This window comes from Crocodylus porosus, unplaced genomic scaffold (genome assembly GCF_001723895.1).
Source record: "Crocodylus porosus isolate Cpor-Errol unplaced genomic scaffold, CroPor_comp1, whole genome shotgun sequence".
NCBI classification, from domain to species: Eukaryota; Metazoa; Chordata; order Crocodylia; family Crocodylidae; genus Crocodylus; species Crocodylus porosus.
Genome location: NW_017728948.1, coordinates 45370943 through 45395911, shown reverse-complemented (window position 1 = coordinate 45395911; position 24969 = coordinate 45370943). Strand labels below are relative to the sequence as shown.

Here is a 24969-nt window from a genome sequence, read left to right as displayed (position 1 = left end):
GCTCAGCTAAGAGGGATCCAGGGGGCTTCCCCTCCGGATCCAGCTCAGCTGTGTCGGCCCCTCTGCCCCACTTACCTTAGGGGGATCAGCTGCTGCTGCCCCAGCTGCTGCTCCGTTCGCCTCTGCTGCTCTCGCCTCCGCTCTGGGTCAGGTAAGGGGACACACGTATGTGTAAGACACACGTGTGCCTGTGTCCTTCCTCTCGCCGCTGCTCCTAGCTCCCGACTATAAAATTTAGTTTGATAGTCTATATAATGTCCTTTAGAAATATCTAACTAAAGATATTAAGTAAAGATGCAATCACTGTCTTCATAGCAACTAAGTTATTTATCTATTTGTATCCATTTCTTGGATGACAGCAGCCAAGCATAACCAGTTTGCTTGTACTGCTCTTTTAAAAGTCTTGTTTAATGTAGAGCTCCTGTATTTCATCTTGCAACTCTACTGAAGCTTGTTAGGAATAACATAAGTCCTGTGAATTTTTGGCTTCCAAGAACATTTTTGAATATTTGTATGTATTCTACATTGTCTGTTGTAAATGCCTGCTCTTAAACATTTTTCATAAAATAATCATTGTTGATTTTTTGTCAAAGAAGAGGGCTCATGGGACCAGAGTGGCACAGAAAACTGGTAACATCTCCTCGATAAGACGGTCCATATTAACAGTCTATACATGATTCCTAGTATCAGCCTTCCTTTTCCCATAAGGAGAAGCTTAAACTTTTACTCTATTCCTAAGAACAGAGCCCTAAGACCACTTTCATGGTAGAGACCAAATTCAACTTTCAGCTCAGTGCCAAAGACACAGATGACATTCTTAGCACAAACACATATCAGTACTGGACTCTGCTAAGCATCAGATTTGATGCTGATAGAATTTTTATCTGCAATAGAAGCATTAGTGGTGCTGGTTTTCTTGATGGTAGAGGAAGTTACTATATTTCTGGCACCACTGTTGGCACTTCTGATATTACAGTCAACATGGCATCTCTAACTTCATGTTGCTGATGCCACTGCAGAGTTCAGCACAATGAGCTTGGGCATGTCTTTTCTTCTTTCGCACCGTTCAGGAGAAGTTGCATGTCTTCAAACCAGGACCATTTACCCACTCAAGAGTCGAAACTCATTCAGCTCATGCATGGATGTGGCCTAGTTAGTTTTACCAGAACTAGCCATTATCCTTGCAGTACTCACTTTGGGGCATACTGGAGGCTTGCTTCTCTTACACCAGTCACAAAAATTTAGAATATCACACTCCTCTATATCAATTGCTAGACCTCCAGCAGGGTGGAGCAAGAACAGTTTGCAGATGAAGAACACGTAGATTTTGGGGCTCATGAATAACACCCTTCATTCTCTCAGAGTCCCATCATATTATCTTTCTCTTGACAAGCAATCTCCTCAGCTTTTGTATCAGATCCTTGATAATTTTAGGTCCTTTCAGAAGCTGCTGCTCTGTACTACTGACATCCTTGAAAGGGAATCTCAGTAATTTGCAGGAAAATATCACAGTTTATTGAATATACTATGTTTTGTTCCTGCCAAAGTAGCTTTGCCAGTTAATGAGAGTTTTTATGAAGCAGCTAAAATGTCTGAAAATACCAGGAGTATTTTCCCAATTGCTGATAGACCAGAAAAGTCTCAACTACTCCAAAATGTTTTTGTGCAATTTCCATAGACCTGTATGGGTTTATTAGTGGGCTCTGCAGTCCATGAAAAAATAATCAGTCTAAATATACTCCAAATAAGAAATAAACTAGGCCTCTTTGGAGGAAAGGTTATTAGCGTTACTTCAGCTACGAAAAGCAAGCTGTCAAGCCTTCTTTACAATACAAAAATATCTATACTGAATAAGCTATCCCCTCTTCTGGCCAACTTCCTCAGACTCCTAAAGAAGAGTTAAAAGCCATTATCACTAGGGCCAGATACAGACATTACACTTTTATCAATATAAGTGATCAGAAATTGGTCTATACCCATAACAGAACAGAAGTTCAGCGTACAAAACCGGTCTATACCCATAACAGCAGAAGTTCAGTGCACATGTTCTGGTTTTAAAATGGTGAAACCTGGTCTAAGATTTGCACCCCTTGCCAAAGGGTGAACTTGTGTTCTTTTCGTTACTGATCCGAACTATACCGCTTATAGAAAAAAGCGTAACTTAGATTGATTCCAATTCGGGCTTTTTGAATGTCTGTATCTAACCTAAGAGACAACAAACAGCTGATCCTTACAGACAACAGTTCTGCAATATATTACATAAACAAGGTTCTGAATGAACAACCTTGTCAGACTGTAGCCAGATGACAGACAGAATGTCAACAACACAGAGCAATAACCTCAGTAATTCTCTATCTCCCAGGAGTCAGAAAAAATTGAATAGACTTTCTAAGTAGGCAATCCATCCTCAGCCACAAGTGGTTTCTGAAGAGCTCCATCACCATTGCCGTGTTTAACCAGTGGATATGTTATCTTACAGACTCATGATGTTCCACGTCTCTTGCTCCAGATGTCCTTGCATAACATTTTTCTTTCCTTGAGGTTAAGGACTTGTGTATGCATTTTGCCTGATCTCCTCCATATTTGTGGGAATATGGAACATTATAAAGGATGCAACCATATTAGTTGTAATAGCTGCATCTTGGCCAAGATATTTCTGATTTACAGGTTTCCTCAGAATGCCTGCTTGACCTCTTGACAGTGACCGACTACATCCCTACCAAGTAAAAAACCCAAGAGATTTTAATTCAGTCCTTGTAAGCCTCATGAAGTACCTCAAGCCTTCATCTGATTCTACTCCATACCACTTTCTAGTTGGCCTTTCTAGTTGTCATTACTCAGAAGAGTCAGTGAACTGTCTCATGGCTTTCACAAAAATCCCACAGACATGAATTGTTAAGTGTTCATCCCAAAATGTATTTCCAAAGTTGTTTCACATTTCCGTTTAGATCTGTCACTTCTCTGCATTTTCCTTTCAAAACCTCCTTTCTCTCCAGGGATAAAAAATGTCACACTTGAGGTATTCCTAGGGTTTTGCTTTGGACAAAGGTCTTATAGGACAGAACTCGTGGTAGAGGTGATAACTTTTATTAGACCAGTGATTGTGCTAGGGACTGCCCAGTTGGAGTGAGGTACGAGACTGAGCCGCAGGTGGGGGCTCCTGCCACTACATGCAGCATTGGGGAGGGGTCATGTGCTCCTGGATCTGCATGCAGGGCGGGGCAGGCTGGGGCTGGGACTCTGCTGAGCTGTTCCCAGTGGGGGGCTGGGCTGGGCTGGGAGAGAGGGTTGGTGTGGGGGGAGCTGCCATGAACTCTGGGGTGGCTGCAGCCGCTCCTGTAGCTTCCTCTCAGTGCTGCTGCCGCCTCCCAACCCAAGCACAGTCCCTGCCAGGAACAGCATGGTGCAGCCCCAGCCCACCCATACCTTGCATACGGATCCTGGGGCATGCACCCTCCATGCCCTCCTGCAGTGCATGCAGAGGCAGAGCCACCACCCCCAAACATTAGGGCTAGGGGCAAAAAGTAAACATAAACTGATATAAGTGATCAGAAACCAATGTACACCGGTAACAGAACAGAAGTTCAGTGTATAACAGTTTCAAAATGGCCAAACCCAGTTTAAGATAGACTTAGGTGGTTGTAGTATCAGATTTAATCAGTTTACATTAGATCTGTTGAACTTTTGTCCCAGATTCAGTACCAATCACCTTAGTTCCCTGTCTTCTGACATCCCAGGATGCCTTGTGACTGCCCCTCTCCCCCATTACCCCATCTTGCAGGTCAGCGGCTAGTCTCTGCCCCCTTTGTGCTGGCCCTGCCTCCAGGCTGTCATAGAGCTGAGGCAGCAAAGCCCTTGCTCCCCAGCCTGCCCTGCTTGCACCTGTCAGCACTGCAGAGCAGTGGGAGGAGTGGGGCACCAGGGTCTTCCCTTCCCCAGTTGGGGTCTGCCCAGCTGGGTTTCTCCACCCCAGCCTGGCTGCACAGCCCCACCCACCTCCAGTTGCCTCTGACCCACAGAGGGAACCCCATGCTGGGGGAGGAAGGGGTGTTGCCCGGGCTCCTCCTGAGCCAGGGTCTGGCCAGCTGTGGAGAGCCCCAGAATAAGACTGATTCTTCCCCTCCGACATGGCCAAGCCAGCTGCTTAGCCCTGCCTACTGCCACTCTCTTACCCACAGGGAGAGGGGGGAAGAGCCCCCAGTCCTGGTACAATTGGGCCTACTGTCCTGTCCCCCACAGCAACACAGATCCCTGCTCATTTCTTCCTCTTCCCCCTCACCGCCCCCACCTCCTGATTACCTGTCACTGCCTACACTGTCTGTCCTAGGGAGCAGGCAGGGAAGGGTTAAACTGCCAGGGTCTGCTTCTGACACAGAGCAGAAGCCATAACCCTTCCCTACCTGGGACAGACAGCCTGGGCAGCCACAGGTAGTCAGGGAGTGGGGGAGAGGAGAAGTGAGTGGGGATCTGCGGGGGAGGGGACAATGGGTCTGATCTGGTCCAGCAGGGGAGGGGGCAGACCTTATCTTGGCACCAGGACTAGGGGCTCCTTCCCCCCTTCCCGTGTGGGTCAGAGCGTGGCAAGGGGCAAGGCTGAATGCCCACCTGTGCTGGGGGGGAAGGTGGGGTCAGCCTCAGCATGGGCTTCTCCACAACTGGACAGACCCTGGCTCAGGGGGAGTCTAGGCTGGGGTGGAGGAAAACCTCAGAGGCATGAGGCTCTCCCTACGTGGTCAGAGCCTGGCTCAGCACCAGGACAGGGGCTCCTTCTCCTGCCCTGTAGGGGGACAGCAGGGGTTGGTGGCATGCTAGGCAGCCAATAAAGGCTTGGAGGTGGGTTCAAATCCCCTCCACCTTCTGGCCTGGGCCAGTGCAGGCTTCTGCCTACCTTGGCCAACTGAAGATTGAATGCGGGTTGCATTTGTTATCGATCCAATCTACACATCTTAGAGAAACTTGTGAAGATCAGATCAATTCCACCTTGGGCTTTTGACTGTCTGTATTTAGCCGATGTCTGTAACCCCGGCTGGCGAATCAGATGTCAAAATTATTAGAACAAGCCGTCAATTCTCTTGTTTCAGGTTCTAATACTTCTTTAGTTCCACCTTCTAGGTGAGGCATTACTTATCAGTCACCTAGTATGAGATCCAGGTGGATGCATAATGAAAGAAGAAAGACAGATTACACTATAAGAACACAAGATGTTCAAGAGGGCATCATTCTTGTGAATCCCAAGACCCACCCTTGGTTCCTGATTTATTCGTATTCATTGCTTAAGAATCTGAATTAGTGAGGGAATTGTGTGCGGTTTGCTGCTGCTCTGTCCTTTATTCTCTTGAGCAGAGCAGCACAAGGACATGCATGGCAGTCATAGTTTAAAGAACAGTGATGTTCAACAATTCCAGTTTTTGGTGCATGAGGTAGGATCCCTTGAATGGCAGTATTTCAAAAGGCCAAAGTAAATATTGCCTGGCATTACAAAAGCATAATAGAAGTGAGAGTTGGAGGTACCAGCAGGTCAACTTGAAACATTCCAGTGATTAGTTCTGATAACTAACCGTATGAAATATATCTGACTCTGTACAGTTTATTCAGAATGCTTAAGCAATGATACAAATGAGTGCAGTGACTTGCTTGTAATGTAACACTCTTTGCTTTCTCTTTATAGAGAGAAATAGCCCGAAAGCTTGCAAATCCAAAGCAACCAACAAACCCTTTCCTAGAGATGGTCAAGTTCCTTTTGGAAAGAATTGCCCCTGTACACATAGACTCTGAAGCCATTAGGTAAGCTGGAAGAATCCTATTGACCCATGACTGACTTTAAAGTGCACTTTTAATATGAAATATAACTTTGTTTTTAATTAAACTGGCTGAGAATCAGCTGTCTGAATTTTTAAAATGGGTTTATACAGTTGTCTTCATTTCTGTCAGTCTAGAAAACGTGTTTTAATTTCAGCTATTTTTTTCAAGCATAAAAGTGTAAATGATAGAATTTAGATGAATTTACTGGTACCTTTCTATCTGGAAGCTTTACTGAAGAATAATGCATTTTTTATGTAGCTGAAACTAGACACAGTAAACTTTGTTAGAGTTGAATCAAGTATTTTTTTTTTTTTAAATGAAAAGGAGTAGAATCTTCTGGATTCCTTTTGTGATCCACAGTGTAGCCTGGTTATGTGCTGAAACTGATCTGGTACTACTACTTTAGTTTATATCACTGAGGCCCCTGCTACAGGTTACATGAATTATGCAATTTCCTGATCAATCCTCAATAAATTTAGACCAGCCACAAGTGCAAAGTAATTATCACACAATAAAATTTGGAGGAAAACTGTTGATGGGAGATGAGCATTTATGAAACTGCTGTATTTTATTAACTGATCTTTTTAACTGAACAAAATTTCCTTGTAATAGTGTAAATTGTTAATATTAATACAGGTAATTAAGCTTACATATTTATATTCATTTTGTATTATTTTAGTGCACTAGTAAAACTGATGAATAAATCGATAGAGGGAACAGCTGATGATGAAGAGGAGGGTGTAAGTCCTGATACTGCTATTCGTGCAGGTCTTGAACTTCTCAAGGTAATCTGCAGTAATGTAGATTAAATTTTTGAAACCCAGCATCAACCAATTACCCCCTCTTGTTAAAAATAAAAAATATACAAACACACACACTGCTACATTCTTGAATTTGTTTTTGTTAATAGTAAGAAGAATTGAAAAATAACATTGCATAAATAAACCCCAAACTAAAACCTTTTTTTACACCTGGATATTCTAGATTTTTTTGCCTGTGACACCAGTCTGTCCCATACCCTAGCTTTTTCTTTTCAAAGGTGACACATACTTTAGTGAACATTAATAACCCGCCTCAATCCATTTGTGTCAGCTGCCTGTAAGAATTCCAATGCTGTCTTAAAAGTATTCAGCCAAAGAACCTTGTCTTCTTAAAAGTAGGCAGTCAGAAACTCCTGTTGGGCTGCAAGGTACCTTCCCATAAAACTATTTTCAGTTTTAATAACTCACAGAGGCTAACAATTTCAGCAAAATTTTAATATGAAGATTTGTTAAGCTGTCATCCAGAAGGCCCCTTTGTAATCACTCTCAGTTCCTTTCTGTGTCAGAACAAAGGTTTGCATCCCCCTAATTACTTTCAGTGATGCCAGAAGAATTAGGCATTATGCAGCTGACAGCTATAACCAGGAGTCTCCTTGCATTCAGGTGATACAAACAAGCTCTAAAAGACTCCTTTTGTATTGAACTTGGTGATACTTTCTCTGGCCACCATTTCTCTAGGTTTATTGCATGAATGATGTGTAAGACCTGACTTTCCTTGTCACTGTAGTTGATTTCTCAGAGATCTCTGTTCATTATAAAAGACAAGGCTGGAAGGGACTACTGGAACTGGGAGAAGCACACCAGTGTCATCCGGTGAACAATGATACTGATACTTGTATAGAATAATGGAAAAGCCTGCTTCGAAGACCCAGCAGCCTGGGCCTTTCTGGAATAAGAGTTTCCCCGCTTTTCTGTACTTCTAGGATTGCTTATCAAAGGAAAATTTAACTGGGGAAAACATCATCTGGAAATAGAAGAACAAACATTTATCTTTAAAGATCTCCTGGTTGTGTATTAGAGATGGATAATTGAGAAAAGGAGGCATATTATTTTAATATGCTTCTCTGTAGTCATGAAGTCAACAAAAGGGCCTCCCAAAAGGGCTAATCCTTCCCTAAAGGCCAAAACCCTCTAAGAAAGACACCCATAATGGATAGGGATGTAGAAAAACTAAACAGAAAGGAATTTCGCATATAAAAGTTCATAAGAACAAGCTTAATTCTACAGTAAAGTGGCTTAAATAATATTTACTGAATTGCATACTCTACTAATTTCCTGCCATGTTTAACATTCATGACTTTTGCTAATCTAAATGATACAGTTTTGTTCCTCAGTACATTTCATTTTAATGTAGCCTTTTGCATTTCAAAGGCTCAGACCTAAAACGTGATTTCAGAAGAAAAGAAATATAGTGTTGTGTTTAATGATTGCCAAAATCTCCCACATTTTTCAAACTTTGTTTCTTGCAGGATATCATGGTATGAAGAAGTTGTAACAAATTATTCATTATTACTTGAATTTAAATTGCCAAATGTTAACATTTCTCTGGGCAAAGGATTTTTTTAAATAGGTTTTTTAGAAAGGCCTTAGAAAAAGAGTGTAATGGCATAGCATTAACTATGCAGCATTGGGGAAGTAAAGGGTACAAGGTGGTAACAGAGAGAAGATTAGCTAGAAAGACAGGAACCAAGTTAAGTGGGACAGAAACAGGAAGCTTGAATTGCCCCAAGGGGTTATGGGAAGCCAGTGAAATGATTTTAAAAAAGAATAAGAGAATGGGGTGTCAGACATTGTTAGTGACAGGCTGAGGATTTGATTTTTTGAGGCTTTGATTTGAATGGAGGGCAGGCAAGGCAAAGAATCTAGAAAGACAGGAAAAAGGAGGATGCATAGTTGAGGAAAAATACTTGGGAGATGGTAAGGGTTTCTTGCAATATGGATGGATTGGAGATTGTAGAGGGAAATCCTATTAAACAACATTAGTATTATGAGATGTTGAACTATAGAGAAGTATTTGGTCATAAGTTGGGGGGGAGTTTCAAGACACAAGTGCTGTACGGAAGAGGAAAGCCCCTCTAGGTTGAATATTTTTGGGATTAGCTCTTTTCACAAAGAATTTCCTTACATTAGATGTGTGCATCTGAAGTATACAATTCAAATCAAGGAATTCCACAATCCAAAGAAAGTACAAAATGTTTGCATTCTGTTGGCCATCCCTTTCCTACAGTATGTTTTCTGGGCTCCTTCACTTTTTGATAGTTCATTGTTCTCTCTTTGTTCAGCATTGAATCCCTGTACATTCAGAGGAAATTGGTTAGTGAGTGCAACTCTTTCACGAAATGTGCTTTAATACATATTACTTGCATTAAAAAGGCATTAAAGGCTTGTGCTGACAAGCTTTTGTTTTTACATGCATCTCAAACCTGTTGATTCTTTTTCTGTCCAGTGCTCTAAGATTGTGGAGAAATTATGCTCTTGTGGGATTTCTTAAAATGAGGAAAACTGTTTATATTAAAATGGGGCTATAAAACCTGTGCTAGATGCTATAACTCCATCTTGAATAAACATGTTGAAATAGCCAGTGTTTTATAAAATTAAGGACAGGAAAGAGCCTCTTAAAGAGAACTGGCAACTTTATTTTAAAATGCATGTAGTGTCTTTATGTAAAGTGGCATGAAACTGGTTACTGTTATTTTATTAAAGTTTATAGAAACTTTTAAGTGGATTTTTTTGTTTTGGTGGTAACTCATTATTCATGGACAAATATATTTCTTGACTTTGATATGTATCTGTATCTGCAGGTTCTGTCTTTCACACATCCTACCTCGTTCCACTCTGCAGAGACTTATGAGTCTCTTCTCCAGTGCCTCAGGATGGAAGATGATAAGGTAGCCGAGGCAGCCATTCAGATTTTCAGAAACACAGGCCACAAAATAGAAACAGACCTGCCACAGATAAGATCGTGAGTGTGTTTCTACATGCTGGTAGTGTTTTTAACACCTAAACATCTGTCCCCTATTTAACAGATTCAGCATATTGGCACTAAAGTCATTTATCTTTCCTGTTATGAACATGTAGTCCCTCCCATCATTCCAAATCACTTCATTTGCTGCCTCTACTTTCCTGATTTGAAATTTTCTCCTCACTTGACTTCTGTGTATTTCTTGAAGTGGTATAAATATAAAAAAGAGTCCATAAAATATAGAAATGAAAGAGTCTAATCTACCCCCTAATTTAAATATCTTTGGTAGTTTTTAGGCTGTTCAAGATGGATCAAAACCTTGAAATCCTGCACAAGTCAATAGGCACCCTGGGCAGACCAGAAGGCAGAGGTATCATATGAAGAATGCACAGGCCTTGGAACAGGTGTTCATTTCTCCACACAGGATTACTGTGAAAGGAGAAGTTTGTGGGTGGGAGGCGGAGCCCTCCCAGGGCTGGAGTCCTCCCAGGCTGAAAGGCTCCAGCCCCAGAAAAATGCTCCCTGCTTCCCACAACTACTGTTCTAGAGCAGTGGTTCTCAGTGTTTTTTGTACTGGGACCCATTTGTAAACATCGATGGATATTCCCAACCCAGCGTCCCTCACTCCTGACCTACTGCCCTCTGGCGCCAGAAGAACCCCTTCTCATCTTTTTTTGCAAAAGAATCACTTCTCATCTTCAGTAAACCCCTTGAGTGGCTATGCTCTTGTTTTGTGCCAGGAGAAAGCCTTTTCTCCCAGAATAAATGTAACTGTTTTTCATCAATGGGCACAGTCTCACTAGCTAGCTGCCAGAGTATATTCCACCTGAAGTTTTTTGGGTATATTTAGAATGTTGCCTCAGTTGAGCACATTACAGTATACCACACTTACAATGAAGGCATGATAGAAAATGGTTTTAAGTTCACTTTTGAACAATAAGAACCTTTAGCTATATACAGAGTTAATTAAAGCGGCTCTTAGGAGCCTCTCTAATTAAAATGCCCACAGCATCTTATGTATTTAACGTCCCATGTTTCAAAATGACCGGGGGGGGGGCGCTTTAACTAAAGCTCATTCAACAAGCTTCAGTTAAAATGCCCTTGCTGCTGTTTTGAAACTTGGGTATGCTGAATACACAAAATGCAGTATGCTGGAGCATTCTGATTAGAACACTTCAGCAGACTCGATTAATCGAATGAATTGGAGCACATATTAAAAGTGCCCATAGAGATGTGTCAGGGAGGAGGGAGAGCAATTGAGCTGTTATTGTAACCTTGTCTTTTGCTAGCCATGAAAAGTCTGTCCAGACTTGTAGAGTGCCAAGTACCTCCTTCGGTCAGAAGAGTTGATATCATTCCCACCATATTTTTTCATGGTCTTACCTGGATTATATCTTGACCACCTCATTTGCATCCATAGTCCATAAATGTGGTTTCAGAGGAGTCAGTGGTGACTCTAAAACAACATTTTCAAAGGCTTATAGATCTAATAGAATAAATTAATATATCTACTCTTCAAGATTGTGGACACAGGGACATGTGGAACATTTTCAAAAGGGGAGCCTTTCAAAGGGCACCTGCATAGTTCTATTTGTTATGTGCAAGTGAGCTGAGAACAATACAGGTGTTAAAGTTGGAGTGATAGTGCTACATATGTATCATTCAGGTGCTGCCCGTTTGAATGGTATTCCATTTTACCTACTAATGTTACCAGAGCTGCCTCTGTGCCACAGTCAGGTCACTAACTAAACAAACCAGAGCGAAGAGATCTGAGACGAGTAAATACTCTGGGCGTTGCATTTAAAGAATTTTGATAAAAAATGGAAGAATCTATGCAGTATGGAAGTCAGCCAGGTTGTCTATTTCAGAGTATAGTGTCTTCAGAACAGGTTTTAGAGAAAGACAGTCTTCTGCCTTTTGAAAAAGATATAAATCTGTCAACAATGGCCCCAGGTCTTACTTTCCTCTTCCCAGCCTCCTCCATCTATGAAAGATATTGGTCCTGATCATGAGTTTAATACACTTCCATTAGAGGAGAGACACTGCCCACATCAGCACTTTTAGGCTTTAGTCTACATAGCTGTTAGTCAGAGTTGTAATGAAGGTATGCTTTCTGAGTGATTTAGCCATGCAGATGTAGATGTGGTTTTTGCCTAGATGGATTATCTTGCTTGGAATGAGAGATGTTTAGAATAAATTCTGTTGGCAAAAAGTGATTTTGCCAATATAATTGTGTTGACATTTTGCCGGCATAAACTGTACCTAACCTGGGAAAGTGCTTTTGGCATAATTCAGTCTTAGCGTTTGTCATCTCAAGAAAAATGGTGTGCTCCAGGCATAGGTGGATATAGAATTTTGAAAAGTGGGGTGCAGATGGAAAGGTGCATCATCACATATAAAACAATGCACATTTTTCTCTGGTTAAAAAGAAACTAGAAGCTTTACTAATATGTCAGGGGCCTGGGACTGTGTTATTCATTTTAAGATGAGTTAAAAGCAATCTACACGGCTGTGAAATAGGAGCTTCATTACCAGGAGCAGCTAACAGAGCACAATTGTAGAACAAAGCATAGCTTGATTGATAGAACATCAAGCCCATTAAAAAGGAGAGAAAGTCATTAGCATCTGTAGAACAAAGATTGTAAAAGGGATCAGGTAGATTCCAATGAGCCTTGAAGTAAATGACTCCCTCAGCACTGCCTGACTAGAGATGTTGCTGCCCCTGCCAGGCAGTTGGTTTTAAGCTTTGGGTGGGGCAGGAATCAAGGTGGGGTGCAATTGCAGCAGTACTTCTCCCCTCTAGACATACCCCTGGCTCCAGGTAAGGGAGAAGGTTGAGACTGGCTTTTTATGTGTCATCAAACATAAGAAAAGTGCTCAACTGTGTCTTCTTGACTTGGGCAGAGCAAAAATAGATCAGATTAACTAGGTAAACTAAATGATATCCTGCAGATGCAATCAGGAAGGCAAAGAAACTAGTTATTTATGATTATTTATGTAGCTTTACAAAGGTATATGATTTTTTTTACATGTAATAAACTTTCTTAATGAAGAAAAGATGTTCTGTTGCTTCTCAGTTGCAAATTTAAACCTCTTTAAGTCCTTCTCAGGTGCTCTGTCTAGGTGCAAGCTTTGCTCCCTGCATCTGTAAAGGTTGGCTTTCTGCAGTGCAACCACTGTTAACATGGGGTTTCTAAGATGACACCTCTCCCCTTTCTTTGCGCTGTTTCCTACTCATGTTAACATGACAGGCCCAACTCTTATCTTGCAAGCTTTGTTCAATTCTTTTTTTCCTATTTCCATCTGTGGATCATCAGCTTGCAATTACCAGCCAACCGCACAGTTCTCGCAACCATTTTCTTCTAAATCCTTTAATGGGTTGAGTATCTCCTTTAGTCTTAGACTCAAACCTAGGAAGACTAAATTTCACTAGGTTGGTTGGAGACAAGCAGTGGTTCAGACCAGTTAACAGGTCTCCCCCACAGTTTTACTAAGAATCTGATTATAATTTCATTTCCTCTTTGTTTCCTCTCTAATAGTCTTTTTTGATTTGTGTGCAGTCAGGCAAGTCAAACAGGTAAGCCAAGGAGTGTATGGTATTAACTTAAAAATACACACAATTACCCATGTTCTACACTTGCATTATCCCTTCTGAACTTTTTTTAAAAATGGTGCTTGATTCAGAAAATCTTTATCCTATGAGCAGGGATTTGTATTGATGAAGAGTGCAGCTGTCAGATTACTTGAATTTATTTTTTGCCAGTTGTGAATATTTTATTTTTAAATGCTTTGCTTAATTTTTGCAGAACATTAATTCCTATTTTGCATCAGAAAGCAAAGAGAGGTACTCCTCACCAGGCAAAACAGGCTGTCCACTGTATACATGCCATATTCTCAAATAAAGAAGTGCAGCTTGCACAGATCTTTGAGGTATGTTGCCTTATTGGTTTAAAATACTTTGGTGTAGCATTCTTTATTGACTGTTTGATTGAAGAAATGTTAATCTGAGTTGAATTTCTAATCTTAATTATTTGCTTAAAGTTATGCATCTATTTTTCAGGGTAGTCAAGATGAAGACATTAACAATGTTACAATTATTGATACTCTTCATTATATTCCTCATATTGCAGTACCTATTTTTAAGGTGTCCTTCCATATAGCTCAGTACTTACCTACATGGAGAAATTAATGTACAGTTATCTATGGTGTGGTATGCCTACTCCATACCAACTCCCTGTATGAAAGTTACTGACTGTAAAGCTTGAAATCTGCTTTGGCTATATCTAGTACAGACTCATGACACAATGTTGAGCAACACAGCACACAAAGAAAACAGTGTGGCAACTCTTACAATTAAAGGAAATGCACCTCACTTTCTATGTTGATTAAAAAGCTGTGTTCAGAGCTTTGTTTCTTAATGTTCTACACCTAATTGTCATCACAACATAATGGCTAGGATCAAGCCATACTTCATCTGTGCCCTTTGTTTTTATTCTTAAAAAAGAATACAAAGTAATTTTCTCCTTGCCTCTATGGGAAATTGTAATTGGGTACCTGTTAACTAGAAGTCAGGCTTTGTCTCCACTTGTTTCTGGTCCCTTTGCTGTCTGTTGCCACGAAGACCATGTCTACACAGTAAATTCACTCTTCCCAGAAGCAGTTCCCTCAAGCATGCAGCATTGCATTCAAACTAATCAGCAGTCTTGCTCAGCTGTGCTGATTAGCCAGCAGAAAGCACTGGGCAGACACCATTACACGTTTTCCAGTTTAGGAGGCAACATGTGAGGAGACGCACAGAATGCTAAGGGTGCTGTGCCAGGCATGGTAGATTTACTGTTGGGATTGGCTAAAACTATTCTCATCCATTGACATATGAGCTGCACATTTATCTATTCACTGATACCTATAGTAATCTTTAAGTTGGTAGTGTTGTCTGTATTCTTTATTAATGCTTCTGTTGATACGTAAGACCACCAGACTGTTAAGTGGAGAGGTGATTACTACTTAGGTCCTAGTACTATAGTGCTATTAAAAGAGAAACTTCTGTAAAAGTCAATTTGATATCTGCCCTTTTGAACTTCAGATCACCTGACAGCCATGTGGAAATGAAGCAGAACACATCACTTTGCACAACACTGTCCCCAGTCATTTTTTAGCAAAGATACATTGTTCATATAGTATAATCCAGAAAAAAATATGGTATTACTGTGCCAGCTGGCTTAACGTGTATTTCCATATTACTGAATTATCAGAGGGTTTTTTGTGGTTAGCCGCTGCATGAGGCCCTATGTTAGACATAGCTCAAATGTGCAGTGCCTGAACAGAGTCTTCTGCTGATCAGTTTGGGATGGAATGGAGCTATGCTGCATATTATGGCAGACTAACAAAACATGTTAAATGCATATTGTAATACCTAAATAAGATTAGCTCTTTTTTACTTCATTAAAATCTCTAACTATGAAGCCACTTAGTTGCAGAGCTGTATTTTGAAATTTGTGTCCAAAAAGAATAATAGTAAGGCACTTTGCTGGAGATGCTTTGAAAAATTCCAGAGCTGATCTTGGTATTCTTTCCATAAGTTTGCAAGAAATAAAAAATCAAGGATCATTTACATGAGGACACTTAAGAATGTTAATCCAAATAAACTAAAACAGTTTAAACTGGATTAATGAAACTTCATTAAACTCCTATATGGACACTCTCAGAACCAAGTGCAGTTAACTACTTATGAATGAAAACGTCCATTCAGAGATTTAATACTATTTAACTAATCAATTCCCAGCTTTAAGAGACCATTCTGGAAAGTAAATTTGAATTAATTATAGAAAAGTCCTCAGTTTCTTTTTGTCAGAAGGGTGGAGGAGAAAGGGTATTTTTTTTATCAGTAGTATAATTTCACACGCTATAATTCTGTAATTAACAAAAAAGTTGTCTTGGCTCATGAAATTGTCATTTATGAGGGAAATGAAGTTAGTCAGCAGTTCACTTATTATTAAGTTCATTAAACTGTTTAGAAGTTTTCATTTGCTAATGTGTTGTCCATTTTGAATGGATTTTTTTCCTCTCAGCCTCTTAGTAGAAGTTTGAATGCTGATGTACCAGAGCAGCTTATAACTCCTTTAGTCTCATTGGGACACATTTCTATGTTGGCTCCAGACCAGTTTGCTTCTCCAATGAAATCTGTAGTTGCAAATTTCATTGTCAAAGATCTCCTAATGAATGACAGGGTAAGATTTATCTTTGAGTCCTTACAGTTCTGTTTTGCTGATTTACACTTTTATAATATACGGGTTACTTAGGCCAGTGAAGCAATTAATACAGTGAGATGGCACACAGAAAAATGCTATATTTAATAGAGTTTAAATTAAAAGAATCATGTTTCTGATATTTACTTTGTGTGAGAATTGGTTTTTCAACTTGTACAAATATCTTTAGTCAACAGGTGAAAAAAATGGGAAATTGTGGTCCCCTGATGAAGAGGTTTCCCCAGAAGTTCTAGCAAAGGTGAATTATTTTCTAGCTATTAATAAGATATTCCTAATGAGACTTAAGTTATTTGATAGTAAGCCATTGATATTTCAAAACTATCAATAGAGAATTTTTCAAATAAAATGTACAGATTATTTTTTCTTTAGTATTTTATAATAACTTAATAGTTTTGTGTAATAGAGAGACAGTATTCTAGAGGACCACACATGCTGTTGGAAAAATCAGTGGAAATTTTTTCATGATACACATGGTCTGTGAATTGATGTGCTGTCATCTTACTGAATCTATAGGCCAGGGGTCAGCAATGCTTAGAATGTGTGCCAAGTGTGGGACGCCAGGCCATTTTGCTTGGCATGCCACAGCCAGCCCTGGCTCCAGAAGCTGCTGCCAGTGACAGAGCCCAGGCTGCTCCGAGCAGGGCTTGCAGCATCCCAGCTGCCTGCTGGGAGCAGCCTGGGATCCTGGCTGGCTCCCTGGGGCTGGCTGCAGCTGGAAGGCTCCAAACAGCTGCCCCGTGCTCCAGCACCAGTCCGCACCAGCATGAGTAAGCACATCTCAGAGGGGGGTGGGGGCGGGGCTTGAGGCAACAAGCCCCTGTCTCTTGCCCACTTCTGGCACAGAGGTGATGAGCCCAGCACAACTGTTTGTAGGTGCCCAGAGCCCGGCACAGCTTTTAGTAGCTGCCCTTCATTTCTAAATGCACTTGTTTGGCAGTCTGATCAAAGCTTGAATATTATGGTATTGCAAGGAAGACTTCTGTTAAAAAGTAAAACATGTATTTATATCAGCAACTGGGTAGAAACTTTGTAAATCAGTAGTTTGTTTTTTTTTTTGTTTTTTTGTTGTTTTTTTTTTACTTAGGGCAGGAAAATGTCTATACTTTCTCCCATCACTGCCTGCTCTTTTATCGCTTCGTGTTGAAAGATAAAAGAAAGTATTTCCACTGGTATTTCCTATCCTTAAAAACAACTGTTATTTTTTGTTACTGAATCAAGTGTTCTTCAGAATCACCCAGATACCATTTAGATCCTCTTTTGCTTCCTGCCAACTTTTGTCTTCATCTTCATTAATAGTTTAATCTTCATTTTTCAGGATCCTGATACTTCAACAGACTCTTTTTCAATTCTTGCTATCCTTCTAAGTCTTTTTACTTCACCACAAGCTTTTTCTTGTGGTGTGTTCCTTCAGAATACTTTCTGCAGCTTGTATAGGTGGGGCTTTTTGCCGCCTTCGTTGTTTCCTGTACTTGAGCCCTCCTTCCCCATTCTTATGTTCTCTGCAGTTTTTCTATTCTTTTTTTTTTTTTTTTAAGTGTCCTTGAAAAAACCTTCTCTTAAGCAACAAACCACACCTGCTTTTCCTTGATGAATGAAAATGATCTCCAGTTCATTCTGTTCCTTTTTAAAATGTCTGAACTTTATTAAACAGGTGTCTGTTCAAATTTGAATGTGTTTACAATAGATTTTGGTTTCCTATTTAATTAATTTGCACAGATTATAATTTATTTTTCATCTGTTTATTTTTAATAGGTACAAGCAATTAAACTTTTGGTACGTTGGCTCTTGGGTATGAAAAATAACCAGTCTAAATCTGCAAATTCAACACTCCGGTTATTATCAGCTATGCTAGTCAGTGAAGGAGACTTGACAGAACAGAAGAGAATCAGGTCCGATTTTGTGTTTTTCTTTTCATATATTTTCATCAACACTGTAGAATTTCAATGAATATTATATATTTACATGTTTTACCCTCTTCCCCCTGGCATGTAGCTGAGGAAGGAGTTTTGAAGGTTTTTAAGATCCTCACAGAACATAGAATAATTTGGTAGCAGAAATGGATGCCAATCAAGATATTTAATTACAGCAGTAAACCAGCATATATAAAAAGCACATTTGTGTTGTTTACCTATTGCTGTCACTATAATAGTAATCTAAACAGGACTGTAGTTGTGTTATTTATCAGATGAGGAATGAAAGACTTCCAGAAACTTCTTTCCTTGATTTACATTTAAATGATCAGACAATATATTTAGTGCTTTAACAACTTTTTGGAGCTCCTTCAGATGGGAAAATTTCATACTTTTCTTAGCTTTCATTCAAATGCTGTATCATAGGGAGTTATAGGCAGGCTGAAAGGTAACTATAGCGAAAATATAATTGATTCTACACTTCCAGGATTTTTGTAACTTTTGTTTCGAGTGTCTAAGCATTCATCCTTCAAACAAAATCTACTGTTTTGATTGTGAAGAAATATTAATAGAGTACACTGCATTTCTGTAATGCATTTCTTTCAAGGATTTTAAAAAACTACACAAATATTAATGAGTACCAATAATATCCTTGCTGAGATGGGTTTTGTTCTTAATTTGTAAATGAGCCAAGCAAAATACCAAGTATTGCAGCTAGTCAGCAGCAGAAATTGGAAAATAGAGTTAGTCTCAGCTTTAATTGTGATTCATTATGGTTCTGTTAAGCTAGCTTTGCTTGAAAAATGTATTGAAACGGACAATTAAAGCAACTATATTCTAGTTCTGTCCTCTTAGTTAAATTCAAAGTCTAAATATGAAAATTTAAGTAACACAGTACTATTGTGCAACTTTTTTCTAACTTCAGTTATATCTGCCTTTCTACTTTTATTCCTGCTCAAAGGATCCTCTTTTAAACAAATTATGTACAGAACCCTATTGACATCAGTAGGAATGGGATTAGCCTCTCTGGATCACTCTCTTGTGGAGCAATAGGCCTAGACCAGTGATTCTAACCAGGGTGATGTTAAATCCTTTTAAGAATGTAATGCAATATTAACACTTTTAGGTGTGCAGTAACTTACATGGTTCACAGTATAAACCCAGAGATTTAAAAAAGCAATCCATAGTGTCAAAAACATTCTGACCTGTTGTGGTCTTCCTTAGTTCTTTGCAACAGAAGAATTGCCCTGTTGTTTTTCCATAGTCAAAAAAACAAGTGTAAGCAAAGACCTGGCATTCTCAGAGGGGTGCTGAGGAGAGTCTAAAAAGGTTCAGAACCACTAGCCTAGACTTGTGGTACTGAACCTCCAGCCCACAGGGCCATGTCATCCAAGGCATGGGGATCCCTTCAAGCCAAATAACAGAAATAATCTCAGTCACAAAACAACCTCATGTGCTGACCCTGGCCCAAACATCTGGCCCCTGGATGGGCTTCGCGCCATTCATCCAGCCCGTGGGCTGAAAGATTGAACTGCCCCTACCCCCCCAGCCTAGACCACTGCAGTACCTAGCTTTTTATAAAACCAGAATATAAGCTAAATTGTAATAGAACTCCTAGACAAATTTTTTTAGGATGAAAACATGGTTTATACATGGACATGTAATTTTTCTGACAAGTCTCAGCAAACTAACCTTTTTAAATTAAACTAAGTTTGAAATGCTAGATGTTACATAGAGGAAAAATAATTTACAAATCAAACTTGCAGTCAACCCTTTGGAATTAGCTTTGTATACAGTGAAGTCAAAACCAAAGAAACTTAAACTCTTTTATTTCTCTACAATATTGAACATACATTAAGGCAAAAAGATGACAGATTCTTTTTACATAATTGTTCTTTCCTAGTCAGGTAAATTTAGGTTAAGAACTTAAGACCTGTCATAGCTATAATTTTTTGTTGATTGGTCCTTTATAAAAGAAGGAAATTTGATGATGCTGAAACAATTTGAATGTATTGATTTCTTTTTATAGTAAATCTGACATGTCTCGTCTACGGCTAGCTGCTGGTAGTGCCATAATGAAACTTGCACAGGAGCCTTGTTACCATGAAATAATTACCCCAGAACAGTTCCAGCTTTGTGCACTTGTCATTAATGTAAGTAACTGCTTTTGAATGAAGGTGTAAGTTGTGAAGGAACTGTTAGTTTAACTAAGTCAAAGTCCTCACCATAGAGCATTTGCTGATATTAAGATTTGACACATTCTTTCACTGTTGAACTTTCTTTAAAAAAAAGTTTTTCCAAACACTTAAGATATCACTTTGTGTGCATTAATCTTCTTAAATCATGCCATTTCACTGCTCCCAGTTTGAGGTTTTTCTTTTATCATGTTGAGAGGATAAAACTCTTCTTGCTATATTGTTTGTGTTTTTGCTGCTACAGGATGAATGTTATCAAGTGAGGCAGATATTTGCTCAGAAACTGCATAAAGCACTTGTGAAATTATTGCTCCCACTGGAATATATGGCAATCTTTGCTTTGTGTGCCAAAGACCCTGTGAAAGAGAGAAGAGCACATGCCAGACAGTGTTTGCTCAAAAATATCAGTATACGAAGGGAATATATTAAGCAGAATCCAATGGCTAATGGTTAGTATGTAGTAAAATTTGTTCAAAGTATAATTGTTGAAGAGTAAACTTAAGTAGTTCTTAAAACTTAAGCTATTAATTTTGTCTGGCATTTTTCACAACGGAGTATGTTTGGAAAGTAATTTTTTTTCTTATTTTTAAGATGGATAGTATAACAAGCATTCACTTTGTCTTGTAGTGGCCTTACCCTCTTTATAACAAGTACTTTTCCGTACGCTGGCAATAATTGTTTTTAAAATATAATAGTGCTGTAGTCATTATTGTATCTATTGAAATCAGTTTCATCTTGCACAAAAATAAAACTTTTGAGTTCTAACTTTTTAAGTTTTAGACTTTTCTTTCTGAAGTAAGTTCAAATAGATTTACAGTGTTCTTGGCCTGCTAAAATTTAATCTTGCAAACAAATGTGGATAAATTGAAATTTACATTGTATGTTTGTGTAAAAACAAAATAACTCAGACTGGTTTTCTTATTCTCTGCATATAAATATTTGAGTTGTTTATACTCTTTTGTTTTACTATTATAGAAAAGTTGTTATCCCTGCTGCCTGAATATGTAGTACCCTATATGATTCACTTACTGGCACATGACCCAGATTTCACAAAACCTCAGGATGTAGATCAACTTCGTGATATCAAAGAGTAAGTGTCAAATCAGTCAAGAATTGCTGAAATCAGAATTCTGTTTTTCCATGTTTGAAAAATTAAGGTGTTGGTATTAGAAAGAGGACCTCTTTTGGAATTTTCTTGTATATCTCTACTGTTGTAATGTAGAGGGAGAAGGCAGCAATTTGTTCAGCAGTGTGTTCTGAAAGCAAAATGGTAGGATAGTCTCAGCAAATATTGTAAGTAATACTTTGCTAGTTTTATTAAATGTCTTAATGAAGTTATCAGTTCAGATCATCCCACTCAGGCCCACTTACCCACCAAAAAATTGTAAGATGCGTCTCAGTGCCCCAGATTACAGGTATTTTTTATGCTCATTTAGCTTTATGGAAATAGAAATATATAGTACTGTTTAGCTTATAGCTTTACATATTTAAACATTAGCTTTATAGAAACTGGTTGTGTTTTGTACCATGACATTTATTTTTCTGGATCAGTTCAGTTTTCAATAGCTGCCGAGTTCCCCAATAAGCTCAGAGTTACCATGTGCAAGCATTTACAGTACTTTTCTTTTTTAAATACAGTTTTTGGAACTGAGAGAAATGATGAAAGTGGGTCAAGGTGTTGCATCATGTAACTCAAGGCATTCCCTCTCTTGCATATTGTAATAGCATTTATGGTAGGTAGGGTTGTGCTCTCCCCTGAGATTCCTGCTGCACCTGAGCAATACAAGATGAATATCCTTAATGCGCTTAATTTATTTTTACAAACCCATTCATCTTCACCATGTTATATCCACTCATTGTTGACTTGATATATGCTTCTGCTGTATATCATATGCTTGAAGACACAGTCTTCCTCTTTTTCATTAAGAAACAAGGCCTAATCCTTTAATTATTAGTGGTTTTGAGTATGTGTTGTTTTTCTTTTGTGCTGTTAGGTTACTACCTTCCTAATGTAAGATATTTAGGGATCTTTCTTAATAAACCCAACTCACCCACTTCTTTTTCTTGCATTGCCCCTCTCTTACTCTGAAGAGCCAGTATGCCTGAATCTGTTCTTTCCTAAGTGTCATGAGGAAATTTCTAATTTACTAACTCCCCTCTAAGAGTGCAGACACCAATACATTTGGAGCCTTTTCAAAAAGGGAAGTTTTAAAAGGGCTAGCTCTTAATGTTCTGATTGTTATGTGTGAATGAACTGAGAATGATTCAAATATAGGAAAACATCCAACTTCAACCCTGGACAAAGCAGTGTTACAGTTGGAGCAGGTTTTGTTGCATTTGAATTCTTCCCAGATAGTTCACACAACAATTAGAATGTAATATCTGTTGCCCTTTTGAAAGTTCTCCAAATGTACTTGGGTCCACACCCTGAATAGAACTAAAGGCAACAGAACTTGTTGCTGGACCACTAACACTGCTTTCCTTCCAATAATGCAGATCCCTGGCAGCAGCTGAGAGCACTCCCACTTTTAGAGCGTGTTCTGTCACTTCCTCAACACAGTGGAGAATAATGACAAGTTTTAGTTGTTAGCTGCTAAATTAATACTTCCTCTGAGGATTACTTATAGTGCATAAAGCTTTTCTAGGTATTCCTCCTGGACCGCTTCTATGCCACCAGCTCTCCAGCCATATGGCTCTTAATAAAATAGCTGACTATGTCAAAAGGACATTTCTTATATGCAACTGACAGGACTATATCACTAAAGAGAATCCTGAAATTAAAGAGAAAAGCACTTTACATTTTAAAAAGGGAAGGGGAGGCAAAAGTGGCTTGAAGGAAATTGTTTCAAGTAGCAGTTCTCAAACTTTGTAGACTTGATGAACAGCCCTCCCTTTCTCTGAATGTAGTAGCACCTCAATTTGGCAGCAGGAGACAAGCAAGCACTTACCTCCTAATCGAGCGCTGCTGTGGTTATGTATTGCATGGCTGCTGTATTGAGTGAGCAGCACCCTGTGGCACCCTGAAGTATATTCCTTCAGAGACTCGCATAGCAGGGACCAGAGTCACCTACCCCAGTAGTCCTTCCATCCCACCCCAGGAGCATCTGAGTATGGGAATCCTACTCCCCCGGGCTCCGAACCCCCCACACCAGGGGTGGGCAAAATGTGGCCCACAGGCTGAATGCAGCCCACCAGGCCATTGTATCTGGCCCACAGGGCCCCTAAAAAATTTAGAAAATTAATATTTATCTGCCCCTGGCTGCCTGTCATGCTGCCCTCAATGGCTTGCCAAAACTCATTAAGTGGCCTTCCGCCCAAAATAATTGCCCACCCCTGCCCCACACACACATTCACAGCCTTCCACACTTTTAGAAATAACCCCCCACACACACACACACTTCAAAAATAGCATCTCATGATATACTTTCCAAATCTCTTGATTTCTAAAAGTTTATCTCATGACTTTTGACATGCTGGGGTTGGCAATACTGAGCTGATGCTGCTGCTTAGAGCACAGGGGCTGCTGCCAAGGTTGGGGGCTGCAGGAACCTGGTCCTTGTTAGTGCAGGGGGAGCCCGGGATTGATATCTCAAGCTCTTCCTGCACCAGCAGTAAGGTATGATTGGATATGCACGATCCCACAATCATGCCTCCTGCCATGCACATGTACCATGACAAGAAGCGTGATTGTATGGATCGTATGTCAGATCCCATTGCATCTTTCTGTACCTGCATTTCTGGAGGAGCCCTTATTTGTCTGTTTGCTCAGTAATGCAAGATCCTTCCATAGTTCCTCACTGTCATCCATGACCTGTGGTGCACATGAGATTGAATAATATGTCTGTTTAGTTGCCTCCTGTGGCTTTTGGATAAAAGCCAAAAATTCATATATTTTATCACAGTTGAATGTCATTTTATTATTTGTATAATAATTCTTTTCTTTTGAACTTTTGAGAGAAGCATCCTTTCATCACTGGCCCTTGAATTGTACAGTATTTATCTGCTCAGTTAATAAGATCAGAGTTTCTAAGGATTTGGAAATCTGACATTCAGATAGACTGTAACTTTTCCCCCCCCAGTTTTCCATATTAGCTTTTGTTCTGTCTCAGAATTTACATGTCTTTGTAAGTGTAGAAGTGTTCAGTACATGTTTACCAACAACTTTAAAATTGGCCAGCCCTTACCTCTCATACTTAGCATAGTCAGAATGTGAAACCACCTGTGTTTTGTTGTACTTTGTGCCATAATTGAAAGACTAAGGTTTACCTAGAAACTTGTTTGGTTTGCTTTTTCACGTCATGCAGTTTATTTACTTCATACAGTGAGCAAACTCAACCAAAAACCTGTTTTTAGTTAAGGTTTTATTTAAGTCTTTTCACTGTATGAAGCAAATAAACTTAGACAATCCAGGGAAAACAAATTCCATTATGTGCAACCAGAAAAAAAAAACCCTTTCATACTGTATAGGTTCTTGCCAAGTTTTCAGCTTTGCCTCTTCAGATATTCTACTACTTTATTTAAACAAGCAACTCATTGTTTTTCATTAATCGACAGCTAAGGGGAGATGTAGCACATTCAGAATGTAGTTATGCTGTATTCAATGTTGCAATTGCAGTGGTTACACACAGCTGTCTAATAAACAGAACTGTAATGTTGGCATCAGGGGTTCTGGTTTGTTCTTGGATGTAGGGAATAGTAGTGAGAATAGTGACAATTAGTGGGTTAGGGTAGGCTCACATGCTAATTTAGCATGTTTATTTTAAAAGGCAGTTAGCTGAGATCTGTTTCTGTCGTGTTTTATACCCTTTGGTCCTGGTTTTATCCCTGATGGTGTTACTGTAGGTCAGGGATAGGCAATTATTTTGGGTGGAGGGCCACTTACCAAGTTTTGGCAAGCTGTCACGGGTCGCAAAGCTGTCGTGCCACTCCTTTACAGGTGCCCTACCCCCTGGTTGCCATGTTGGGACTGGAAATCTCACCTCCTAACCCCTGACCTCCCCTTGCATGTCCCCT

General features: G+C 39.6%; 1 protein-coding gene across 1 annotated transcript in view; it reads left to right on the top strand.

Moving 5' to 3' along the window:
- The window catches only part of PDS5A (PDS5 cohesin associated factor A), a 125116-nt gene that overhangs the window by 75937 nt on the left and 24210 nt on the right, over positions 1-24969 (top strand). The window contains exons 14-23 of the mRNA XM_019552581.1: positions 5669-5784; positions 6482-6587; positions 9425-9585; positions 13392-13515; positions 15654-15812; positions 16021-16089; positions 17604-17740; positions 19791-19914; positions 20201-20405; positions 20932-21046. Coding sequence (XP_019408126.1) covers positions 5669-5784; positions 6482-6587; positions 9425-9585; positions 13392-13515; positions 15654-15812; positions 16021-16089; positions 17604-17740; positions 19791-19914; positions 20201-20405; positions 20932-21046 — 1316 coding nt within the window. The remainder of the gene's footprint in view (positions 1-5668; positions 5785-6481; positions 6588-9424; positions 9586-13391; positions 13516-15653; positions 15813-16020; positions 16090-17603; positions 17741-19790; positions 19915-20200; positions 20406-20931; positions 21047-24969) is intronic.